Genomic DNA, 11,549 nt, shown 5'->3' with positions numbered 1-11,549 from the left:
GTGTTGGTGCTAACAGTGCTCACTTGAAGCAATACGTTCCTCTGTGTGTGTATATTGACCGAGAAAGCTGTCTGACTCCTGCTCACGGAGCCGTGCCGGCAGTGCCTACATGTACCAGGATGCATTGCGCGTTGGCTTCTGACGGCTTCTGACGTTTCACACTCGCCTCGGTGTCCAAGAAGTATGAAAGGGGTCTTCAATGGAAATTTAAATGGCCATTAATCAATAACACAGCAGCCTGTGTGGTGTATGCTACCTGTGTGTGACAACTACAGGGAGGCTGGAGAAAGCACAAGCTACCACAGACCACCAACAGATGTTGAATGGCTCCAGGCGATAAAGCCCTCCAAATATGACAGGAACGCAGCAGCTCCGGTGCTGGAAGTCTTCGGGTATACTCGTTGCATTTTGCAGCAGATGACTACAACGTGGACAAGCAGTCAGAGATGTTTGGAGGCTGCTGAGCCTCTGTCCACTCAAGCGATATAGACCATAGGGAGGGATGTATAAATGGTTTCCCCGAGAAACATTTTTCAGAACCGTTCTGTTTGTAGTTGTGAAAAAGTCATTGTTTATAATCAGGTGTTTGTTGTCTGGCATTTCACAGCGGCAAGACACGTGGGCAGTAGTGGACACACCACCAGGCCAGGACACAGTTACAGGTGAGTCAATGAATGATCTTTACCATCCACTGTGGTTTACAGGTGCAAATGAGTAATTCATGAGATTATAGGTGCTATAAGCAGCCACAGCTGTGAATTGTAGTCACGTGTAACAATAGCTGCTGTTCATGATTGTCAATAATCTGTAAATCACAATGTGTCAATAATCCAGTGTCTTTGATTTACACCCCTCGCCCGTCTCACTAAACAGATACTGTAGACTGAATTACACAAATCTTCGTCAGAATATATGTGAAGTTATCAGTATCATCAAGGACTCCAGCATTATTAGCATTTATATTGTTTACTACAATATAAATAATGCTGTTTTGTTTCTGTATGCTGTCTGTAGAGCCAGCTTGAGACCCATTTTGTCCAGTATGTTTGACATCTGGTGAAGACGTGGAAGTTGTCCAACTGTGTCCACTATATTATAAATGATGTTTTTGGTTTTAACATTGTTTAGAATTTACTCTTGAATGACTTTATCCTCATTTTGAAGTATTTCAACTTAAAAAGATCCTTTTCATTGACTGTGATATCATTTCACAGGTATTCAAGTAAATGGACCTGCAACCATGGAGAAGTAAGTCAACAAATAACTTTTATCATGTTCCCCTGATGTGTCAATAAGACAGCTCTGTACTACAGTGTATTAATTCAGAGCTTTGAACCAATGGGACACAACAACAGTCATGCAGGTTAAACCCTGTACCACTGTTGCACCTGTGACATGTGATGCATCCATAGTGACAACTTGTGCATGTTTCTGCTTCTAGCCATACTCCATACAACCGTCATCATTTCTTGGCTCTCTTTTCTGCCCCATAACAGACCAACTCTGCAGCACATTGTCGATGAGGAGGCCCTCCTGCAGCTGATGAAGAACTGCCCAATGTGCAACAGAAAGTGTCACTGTAGAAAACACACTCAAGGTCCTTACTTCATAGTCTACCAGAGCTGTTACTTCTGCCATTATCAACGCAAGTGGGCCAACCAGCCTGAAGCTAGAAATATGAACATTTGTAAGGCACACACACAGCCCAAGAGGAAACTTCAGCCAAAGGACAAAGTGTGTGGAAACACCAAGGCTCAGTGATCACAGCTTAAGAAGACAAGCATTTCTAAATCCTCAGTCTGAGTCTCATGACCCAGTAGAGACCTGAGGGGTCAACTCTCTTAGATACGACTGCATTCGTCACCAAATCAGATTCATGTCAGTCAGTGTCAGATGTGCCTTAAGGTAGATATTATTTTGCAGATGCTTGATGATGACAAACAATTCTGTAAAGTTTCCGCTTTAGTTTCAGCCCACAGAAGATACATTTAGAGTGAGGCAAAAAAGAGGAGACAAGTATAGTTTTTCTCTGATAAACAATGTGGTACGGTGCCATTAGGTTGTGGAAATGAGCATTTTGAACACAGATTACAATATTTAAACAAAGGGAACCATTGGGGATGTCCCCATCAAGTGCTCACAGGTCATTTAATATAGAGTCCCGATCCAATACTTCTTTTTTTCTTAGATAATACTGTTGCACACTGCACATTTCAAGTATGCTGTATTAAAGTTATTAAAATCAACCTACTGTATTCCTGTGATACAGTGTACTGCCTGCAGTAAAACACCATGCTGACCACCATAGATGACAGCAAGATACAAGACACTAAGCTTAAATGAAATGTGTGCATATAAATTAGGTAAATAATATAAATTTAAATTCAAGTCTCTTTCATCCATGCTACACAGAGCACAGTGGAGGAGAGACAGACAACAAAGAGTTGGTAAATTAGTGATAGCTGCACTTGTTGCATTGCGTGTGACAGCTTGAGTAAATCAAAGGATTGGATCAGACTCATATAGCTTAATATAGCAAATACCGATCAGTTGATTGGGGCATCCCGATTAGGCACAATCCTGCAGCTCTACATACAGGCTTACATGTCAGTGTGTCTAAGCATGAGTGAAAGATCCATGTGGTGAATATACAAGTTTTAACCTACTTGATGGAGCTTTCCTGGGGGGCTCCTGCCCTCTACGACCAGGTGTATTTTGTGTGTTGCGTTGTGACCTATGCTGGACCTTCGTTCTAGCAGGGGATGGTCTGGGCGATTGGGCAACATCCCCCAGTATGGCCTCTCTGTACTGTCGCTCCTACAGACAAAGACACACACAGCAAACTGTTAGTAAACTGGGACAAATTGTTTAACAGTCACAAGCACTCAGTATTTCACTTTAATATGTTCTATTTTGCCATTTTCCCTCCAAGCTGAATGCTTACTGTTGATGTTAATATGCTCATATTGTTGCAAATCAGTCAGTCATTTTATACAAATGTATGTCAACTTTTGGGTTATGTTGGTTTTAACAGATTAGAGAAAAGTTCTGTTTGACTTTTTTGTAGAACATACCCACAAATGAGGGGCAATTTATATTTTTATTTGAATTCATATTTGTGATATGTCCTAAAGTATTTACAGTGTTCTGTTAATACATTAAAACTGAACAAATGTGCATTTACATTTAGTGCTGTTGTACAGGTGGATATGATTACAGTTCTCACTTCTATTATTTCACGGTTGTGACTAATTATTTATCTCATTGTGAAGTAAACTGATCATGACTTACGGCTTCCTGAGCTTTGAGGCGTGCCTTGTCTAGATCTACCCGTTCTTTGTCTTCATATCTTTTCAACTCCTCCTCATAGGCCTTACTCTCCCGATACTGAAAGAGACAGTAAAAGAGTGATTTGAGTGATGAAATAATTACTGAAAACAAACAAGGAAATACAGTGTCTCGATGTGCCTCTTGATGATAACACTTGTATCTCTGATATATCAGTATATTATAAACAGTACATTTAAAGGAAAAGCACTGAAAGGAAACTAGTACCAATGTTAATACCTTTCTATGTTTCCTGTGAGACGGTCTGTGACGTAGCTCTTCTCGCCTCGAATGTTCAGAAGCTGTGAGGTTGGTTTGTCTCCCATCATCCAGACTCAAGGCCTCTGCCATGGCATCTTCTAACTGCCCCTGCAGGGAGGGGCGAACCCGTGGAGGGGAGGGGGATAAGGAGCGTGTCCGGTGGGTGGGTTCAGCGTCGGATGTTCCTGAAACTAAGAAATGTTACCAATCAATACATTTATTTTCAGTATTTCAGAGTCTAAGGTCTTGGTACATTGTTCTGACTAAAGGGGAAAAAATGTACTGTGTGCATTTAGTACTGATGCTGGTCATTCACAACCTTACAAACACACAAGGGGATAAACATGACAGTTTGACATTTTTGCGATTGCATCCTGCACATATGTGGCGAAATCAATTCGATGCGACAGAAGTTTAGGCAGCACTTTAATGCTTTTAATGTGTTTGAATGTTCTTTGGTGTACAAAGACCTTACCAGTTTGGTTTCATCTTTGAAGATAAGAAAAGTGTTAACCTGTGTGTGTACCTGTGTGCTGTCTCAGAGTCCTGCGACACTCCATGATGCTGTCACTGTGGTGGGACTGCTTGTCCTCTTCTCTGACTTCACTGGAGTCTCCACTTTCACTCAGAACTCGTTTCAGCATCTATTATTACACATTGTTGCATACACAAATACAAAAGTGAAATACAGATACTATAACCCACCCCGAACAAAACAGACGCATACATACAGAAAGGATTAAAATTAGAAATACACACCTGATCAAGTTCCTCAAGTCGATGGGAGAGATTTTCAGATATGTGATGCAGCTCCTCTTCTGCTTGCTTGTTCCTCTGTCTGCGATATGACAGAGGATCCTCAAAACCTTCCTCCTCTAACCTGCTACTGCTCAGGAAGACACCATACAGCAGAGATAATTAGAAAAACAAGCATTACTACATTGTCCAGGCATAAAATAATATTTCTATAAGGAAACATTTTTTCCCCAACCTTTCTTACCTGTGGACTGTCCTTTCTCTGTGACTCATTCTTCTGTCCAGTTGTCTTCGTGTATAACTCAGATCCTCCTCATCTTGCTCTTCCTCTTCAGTGTCTGGGGGAGAAGGGGTTGTGGCCGCCATCTCATCCTGCAGGGTGAGGAACAGCACATCCGGCTGGGTGCGGAATAAAACCCTTCTGGGACCTCCGTTAGTTGGCTGAGATTAGACAAAAAAAGAGAATCAAGTTAATTTGGTTCACATACCACAAAATAGAAAATCAAAACAACAAGAAGGGAAAGAATCATAAGTGTATGACATTTGTGTATTAACATTAATACATTCCTCCTTAATAACATGGATACATACATAGCACAGGATTGGGCTGGAAAAGCCCGACAGATACATTAGCAGGAATGATATTACCTTCACATGACAACAAGATGATTTCATTTTACATTAAAATTATGATTTGTGGTTTTCTGAAGCATTTTTCTTGACTTGTGTTGTTAGACATTTCATCAGACTGAACTGAATTACCACTGTATGATACTGTAGGTCACTGTATGTGTCACTTTATGATCTTGTGTCCACCACAGATACAAATGACAGCTCAAGATACTACCACGGTGCCCTGTGTCCTGTTGGTCTCTTACCACTAGCGCCTCCCCCTCTACGTCTGTCCTGGCTCTCTGCTGACTGGACAAAGACTTCTCACTCACTGCTGGAAGTTGAGCAAAACATGAAATCAAGAAACAAGCAACACTTCACTCTGCTGTCACATGGGCATAGCAGACCAACCGTACCATTTGCTAGCTGCCCTGGAGATCCACGGTCAACTGCAACATTCAGTCACGATTATCAATTATGTAAAGTGCTAGCTTTTAATCCCATGATCGGTGATCAGAGTTACATCAATCAGTTAAACTACCTGATATTTTGTTCTGGTACATTTGTTTTACCTACCAGGAGACTGGAAAAGGGGAGGAGACTGCAGCCCATTCGTAACAACTGTCTTCACTACCGGCCTAGAGGTCTGTGTGAGAAGGATAGTGAGAAATTAAAAAGGTGAAAGAGAAAGGTGAGCAGAAAAAGAATGACCAAAGAATTAACACTGAAGGAAGAACTGAACACAATCTGCAGCTCATAAAAGTCTATATTATAAAATCATATATAGCTTTTAGAACATATTGGTACTGCTGATGGGTGAAGTGACTCTAAAGAAAGGAAAAGCTTGGTGGCTGTTGTTGTACTCTTGGTTATAGAAGCAGGCCATAGGTTAAGCTGTGTCAGCAGACATGCAAAAACCAGGATTTTGTGCATGTCAGGACCTGCTATAAAGTGTGCTTAGCCAGACAGCAGTTCCTGTTTTTCCTTATAATGGTAAGAAATGTACTTACATGTAAGAATAAATGTAAATAAAAAGGGGTTTAATGTTTTACACAGGTATTGCTTCCCTTGGTATCAGATCTATTGTATCAACCAATAGGCTTTTAATGCCCAGTGCTCTGTTGAAAAACAGAACTTGGTCAAGACTGAACTCTCAGAACACGGATATAGTAAACAAGCTTGGCTACACCTACTTTCATCATCTAACAAGGTGTAGGTGGTGGTTTAGTCACACACACAGTGAGAATGTGGTTGGTCATGGTTGTAGGCCAGTACAGGAGTTCACCCATATATAGAAATGTGTTTCTTTCAAGCTAATGGAGAGCAGAAATTATTATTATTATGAAAAAGACTATGCTTGAAATTACCTTTCAGAGGTTCAGTAAATGATTCTTAGTACAGTATTGTTTTTTAGAAAAATCAGGAAGTCTGAAAAGTTCATTACTGAAGTAACTCCTTGTCTCATTTTGAAAGAGTCAGCATACGCTTATCCTTCCTGTACTGTCCTGTAATCACTAAAATAGGAAGTGCAAGTGTGTGTGTGACTGAAAAGACAGACAGTTTTGCATTGCTGGCTCTTTAGCAATATATGTCATTACCCCTCAAACTTTTGGAAGATAAAGTTTGCTTGTCCTTTCAAACTGCATGCAAATAACAGGCAAAGTAACTGAACCTCATCATGCTGTATTATAAAGCTACCTCTGTGGTGACCGGAGCGGCTTCCTCCCCTGCGTGGCGTTGGTTGAGGCCATCAGCAGTGGGGGGTGGGCTGGGTGAGTGTGGGTCTGTGTCGGGTTTGTGCGGGGCGTTGCTCTGGTTGGGTGGCTGAAGAGCGATGGCTGAGTGCAGCGGTCCAGTCAGTGGAACGTCCTGGGCGTCCAGAGGACCAGAGGTGGTGACTGCGTCTGAGGTTTGAGGAGCGACAGCAAGTCCTGTCAGATTAATAATGAGATTTATTGAACGAGATTATTTTGAATTAGTTAAAAGTTAATATATATATATATATTTATTTATTTATTATCAATAAATATTATTACATATTGGATAAAATAGTTTAATAATAATAAATTAATCAGATATAAATTATACTTATAGGCCACATGATGTGACAGAATAAGTAATTATTTTGGTTTAAGTAGACATGGTTATGCCTTGTTTGCAAACACTGGTTGTTGATGTTAAATCGCTTAGAGTATCTTTGTGGCGTGCATCAAAGCCACACAACCGGTTAGGTAACTTCTGTATACTGTGACATCTAGAGCAACAATGCATAAAACAACATGCGGCCTCAAAGCTGCTTAAAATTGCTTCAAACAAAAAAGTAAGAACACTTTAAGAAATCAGGAATTCACCTTCCCTTAGTGAAGAATTCTTAATGTAACATCTGAAAAAAAAAAAACATTGATATGTTTGATATTATGGGGACAAAGTGGGCCTTTTACCTTCTTGTTTGGCTGTGAATGTGCGTGCCGAGACTCCCAGCCCGATGAGCTCACTAGTTGATCCCATCTCCTCAGCGTTCCAGGAATGGAGGGAATGTTTACTGGAGTGGACATTAGACCTGAACATTAACACATAATATTATTTACCAAACGTGTTTACTTTAAATAATTGTTATGCATGTTAAAATGTCAATAATAAAAATGAATAAAGAATCAATTAGAAAGCTCTCTGAGCTCCAGAGATCTCTGTTTGAATTCATGTTTGACAGCTACACACTAACTTCTTACTATTTACACTACTGCTAGGAAGTTAGCCTAGTCGGCTGTTGTGTCAACAGGATGTACAGCCCGGATCTGCACGGGTCAGAATCACATGGAACAAACCTGACTGTCAGGTTGTACTGTTTTTTATTTATTCTATGTATTGCCCTTTCCTGATAAAAGAGCAATGGGCATGTAACTGTGATGTCCGACCGACTTCACCAACTGGAGCTCACTGAAAAAAAAAGAGTTACCTGACTGACACACTGTCAAAGACCTTTTGCCATCTGAAACACCTGCTTTCTATCATGTCTTTCCAAAGAGAATTCTCTAGTGCAGGAGCAGCAACAGTACTATGTTTGGGATTAAGAGAAGCTCTTACTCTCCACTGGAAGACGAAGACGCTCTATCCAGTTTGGTCTTCTTGTGCTCTGTGGCATCGCAACTTGTTGGCTCCTTGGTTTCATCAGGCACATCCTCATTGAGACTGTCATTCAGTTCCTCTGAAGAAAGACATTAACAGTACAAATGACGTACAGGGAGAGACAGAAAACTCAGAAAAAAGAACCAATGACAAAGTGAAACCAATACTTGATTACAACATGTAAAGACTTCTATAGAATTTTAAAGAGGACAAACAAACGGAAATTCATTGTACAAAATGAAGACAAACCTAAAGACTTAACACTGAGACAAAACAACTGAGGAAAAGTATACTAGCTATATACTACTTACTAAAGTAAGTACTAAAGCAAAGGAACAGCAACTGAAGATAAACACCACACTGTACCAGTGTCACCATAGCTCAGCCTTAAACAATCTACATTCCCAATAAACAGACCACTGTTAGCTTCTATTGTACAATAACTATTTCAGTATTTCACATCCAGGAAGTTTGATCAGGCCGTTTATGAACTCACATCATTTGTAAGACAAAGTAATTAACTACTAATTGCTGTTTGGCCGTGGTCTGAGGGACGGCCCACTCACACACAGGCATGCTCAGTTCTGCCAAATAAAGAGGTCTCCATAAAGTCCTGCACTAGGTGGCCCAGTTCATGCTGAAGAACAGACAGGCGATCTCACCTCCACAAACTATATGTTTCAATCAGTAAAGTAGCAGTTTCAGGTGGACTGAGAGCACCGGATGCTAAAGGCTGCCACGAAAATGGCCTTCTGCCCAGCAATCTAATGATAAGAGCTATGCTTTGTTATGGCTGTATGTATTTCCCTGCTCTGTTCCTTTTCCTCTTCTGCTTCCTCTAGCTGCGCTAATCACTAAATGAGACGCACCTGACTTAGGTCCTTAAAAGCACTGTGCCAGCATCAGAAGTCAGAGGCTTTTGGGGTTAATAAATACCATGTGTCTGGTTGTTTTAAAAGGAGTCTTTCTGTGGTAGTTTTTGGTCAGTGGTGGAGTGCAGTACACCTGATGGAAACCTGATGGTGGGGTGTAACTATTAATTATTTTATGAATGTTTTTACTGAGCTGTAATGATAAAGGGCACAATTTGTGACGTAAAACAGTGTTTTTTGAGAGTAAAAACCCAGTTGCGATCAACTTATATGGATTTTTGTATTCAACAAAGGCATTTATGAATAAGCTGTCAAGTTGACAAGTCAATTGACCTACCACCATTCTGCGACTCCTCGCTTATCTCCTCCTTGAGATATTCCAGAAGGCCATCGAAGATTTCCAGGAGGTTCTTGATAGACTCTTGGTCCCCTCTGACAACATTTTCTCCTGCGAACACAAAGCCATCCATAGCATTATACTCAGTGCTCATCAGTTTTACTACTGAAGGAAGAAGGGGACTGTGTTGCCCTTCAGTTATTTAATACCCATTCAGGATGTAAGGAAGTTGGTCCATACAGCCCAAAAAAAGTGACTTTATGGTGAAAATGTTTACCATCTCAAGTCGATCAAAGTAAAAGTTATGCATGTATGAAACAGTGAATTATAGTTACCCTTATATTCTCTTATACGTGCACATAACCTAATCATTATTGTTGCTGAGAGTGAAAATGTTTATTATACCTGTAATGTGTGAGAGACTGATCTGAAGGTAATCCAGGGACAGTGAGTCAATCACAGACTGAATGTTATGTACGTCATCTTCTTGACTGCATGGTGCTGCAATGTAATCTGAACACAAACATACACACACCCATGTGAATTACCAGAGCATGTATGAGACCACAGAAACAGCGAAATGCACACAACAATACCGAACCTACAGAAACATGCATTCACACACTTCCTGGAACACTTTGGGTCTTCACTTTCAGCTCAGCGACATTAACAGTCTCGTGGTGGCATGTTTGATGGTCTTAGGAAGCATTCCTGACATACTGAGCACACTCAAGAGATCATGCTCGAAACTAAAACCTCACACCTTGTTTACCTTACATGTTTATGGCCTTATGTTTAGAATCTAAGAGACCTTGTTAGGGCTAAAAATAATAGTTATTTCCATTTTTTATTTGCTACATTAATAAATGAATTACTTTGTCTATAAATGAGGGATTGCTTGCTTTGCCTGTCCCATTTTTACATCTTCAGATATTCAGTTTATTAACATGTAACAGAAAGAAAAGCATAAAAACATCACAAGTGAGAAGCTGGAACCAGAGAATATACTTATAAAATAACCCAAACAATTAATAGTTTAGAGAAATAGCTGCCTACCATTGCTTTGTTCAACCAATTGTGTTGACATTACTATTACTAGACCTGTAGTTTGGTCCTACCTGGAACTTTCTCCCCCAGGATGTTCTCATACAGAGCAATGAAAACATTTGCATCGCAGTCCGTCAGTTTCCTCAGCCTCAGGTTTATGTGACACTTGCTGAGTAGATCATTTGCCACATCTACCCAATCTGTAACAAAAAAAAGAAAAGTCTTGTTCATTTCCAACCATAAGAGTCCTTTTAATATCTAGAATAATAAAAAGAGAGGGTAGTGAAAGAGTTAAAACCGACGCCTGCATCTTTACTGAGTTTATCTGGAATAATCCCTTAATACAGGACAGATCAGTGCACCGTGTATGTAGATTAATCCTGCTTCTTCACAGCTCATTTTTATGACATTCACAAAACAGCTTCAGTTACTCCTCTAGTGGTGATAACTCAATCGTGAATGTCCGTCCGCGGTTAAACTCCAGTCTGAGAGCGGGGAGTCATCTCGTCTCATACACACCAACCATCTGGCTACTACACCAGCTACCACGTTTTAAATCAAATAACACCGGTGGTCATGGGTTTAAAATGACAAAACAACAAGCATACTATCCCCTGAAGTTACCTGCCACCTTTAAGTTACCTCCAACATGTTTTAACACAACTTTACCGGTTGACTTTACTCAAAAGTAGCCAGCTAACGTTGCTAACGGGAGCGTTACGTTGCCAGACAACGTTAATTCGTTAAACCGTGAAGTGTAATCACTGAATTAAAACCTGTACAACGTTATGTTGGGCTCGGTGACAGCAGGAAGCAACAATGACCTGGTAGCTAGCTAACGTTAGCTGTAAGTGAGCGTTAACTACGTGTCGTTAGCTCGAGTCCCGGCTCCCTTACCTCTCTCTCCCTCCTGGGTTCCCATGAAACAGCTGTGGACGAGGGACCGCTGGAGCTCCAAACCCCCACTGACTAGCTGCAACAGTCCGGTATAATCCAGAGCCCCGACCCTGGCCAGAAGCGTTGGGGTCAGTGTTTGGTGTCGTTGTGGGTTCAGCAACAGAAGCAGCTATCGGCTCTCATTTAAAATTGAAGCCTTGTTTGATTGGACGATACGCTCGTTCGTTGTTTCCGGAAGTTGCCTTTGATGTGTGCGCAGCTCCCTCTGCTGGTCACTGTGTGTAACGCAGGCAACAACAGTGTGTGTACAGTGT

General features: G+C 40.9%; 2 protein-coding genes across 2 annotated transcripts in view; one reads left to right on the top strand and one right to left on the bottom strand.

Moving 5' to 3' along the window:
* The window catches only part of LOC118327245 (centrosomal protein of 95 kDa-like), a 16,423-nt gene extending 5,005 nt beyond the window's left edge, over window positions 1-11,418 (bottom strand). Inside the window, 16 exon segments of the mRNA XM_035660534.1 lie at window positions 2,667-2,817; window positions 3,292-3,387; window positions 3,568-3,779; window positions 4,115-4,232; window positions 4,348-4,474; window positions 4,589-4,785; window positions 5,223-5,290; window positions 5,533-5,602; window positions 6,655-6,860; window positions 7,398-7,516; window positions 8,041-8,161; window positions 9,292-9,402; window positions 9,697-9,804; window positions 10,410-10,538; window positions 11,236-11,394; window positions 11,397-11,418. Coding sequence (XP_035516427.1) covers window positions 2,667-2,817; window positions 3,292-3,387; window positions 3,568-3,779; window positions 4,115-4,232; window positions 4,348-4,474; window positions 4,589-4,785; window positions 5,223-5,290; window positions 5,533-5,602; window positions 6,655-6,860; window positions 7,398-7,516; window positions 8,041-8,161; window positions 9,292-9,402; window positions 9,697-9,804; window positions 10,410-10,538; window positions 11,236-11,394; window positions 11,397-11,418 — 2,014 coding nt within the window.
* Window positions 608-3,329, top strand: LOC118327247 (the record flags this gene model as incomplete). Its single annotated transcript, XM_035660536.1, is given in 3 exon segments — window positions 608-662; window positions 1,215-1,248; window positions 1,497-3,329. Coding segments are annotated over 3 exon segments (354 nt in total), but the record flags the coding sequence as incomplete, so codon positions are not given.
* Window positions 11,419-11,549: the final 131 nt, after the last annotated feature.

This window comes from Morone saxatilis, unplaced genomic scaffold, assembly GCF_004916995.1.
Source record: "Morone saxatilis isolate NCDOM2014 unplaced genomic scaffold, NCSU_SB_2.0 Contig17, whole genome shotgun sequence".
Taxonomy (NCBI): Eukaryota; Metazoa; Chordata; class Actinopteri; family Moronidae; genus Morone; species Morone saxatilis.
Note: the sequence above shows the minus strand (reverse complement) of the source record. Positions and strands in the feature narration are given on the sequence as shown.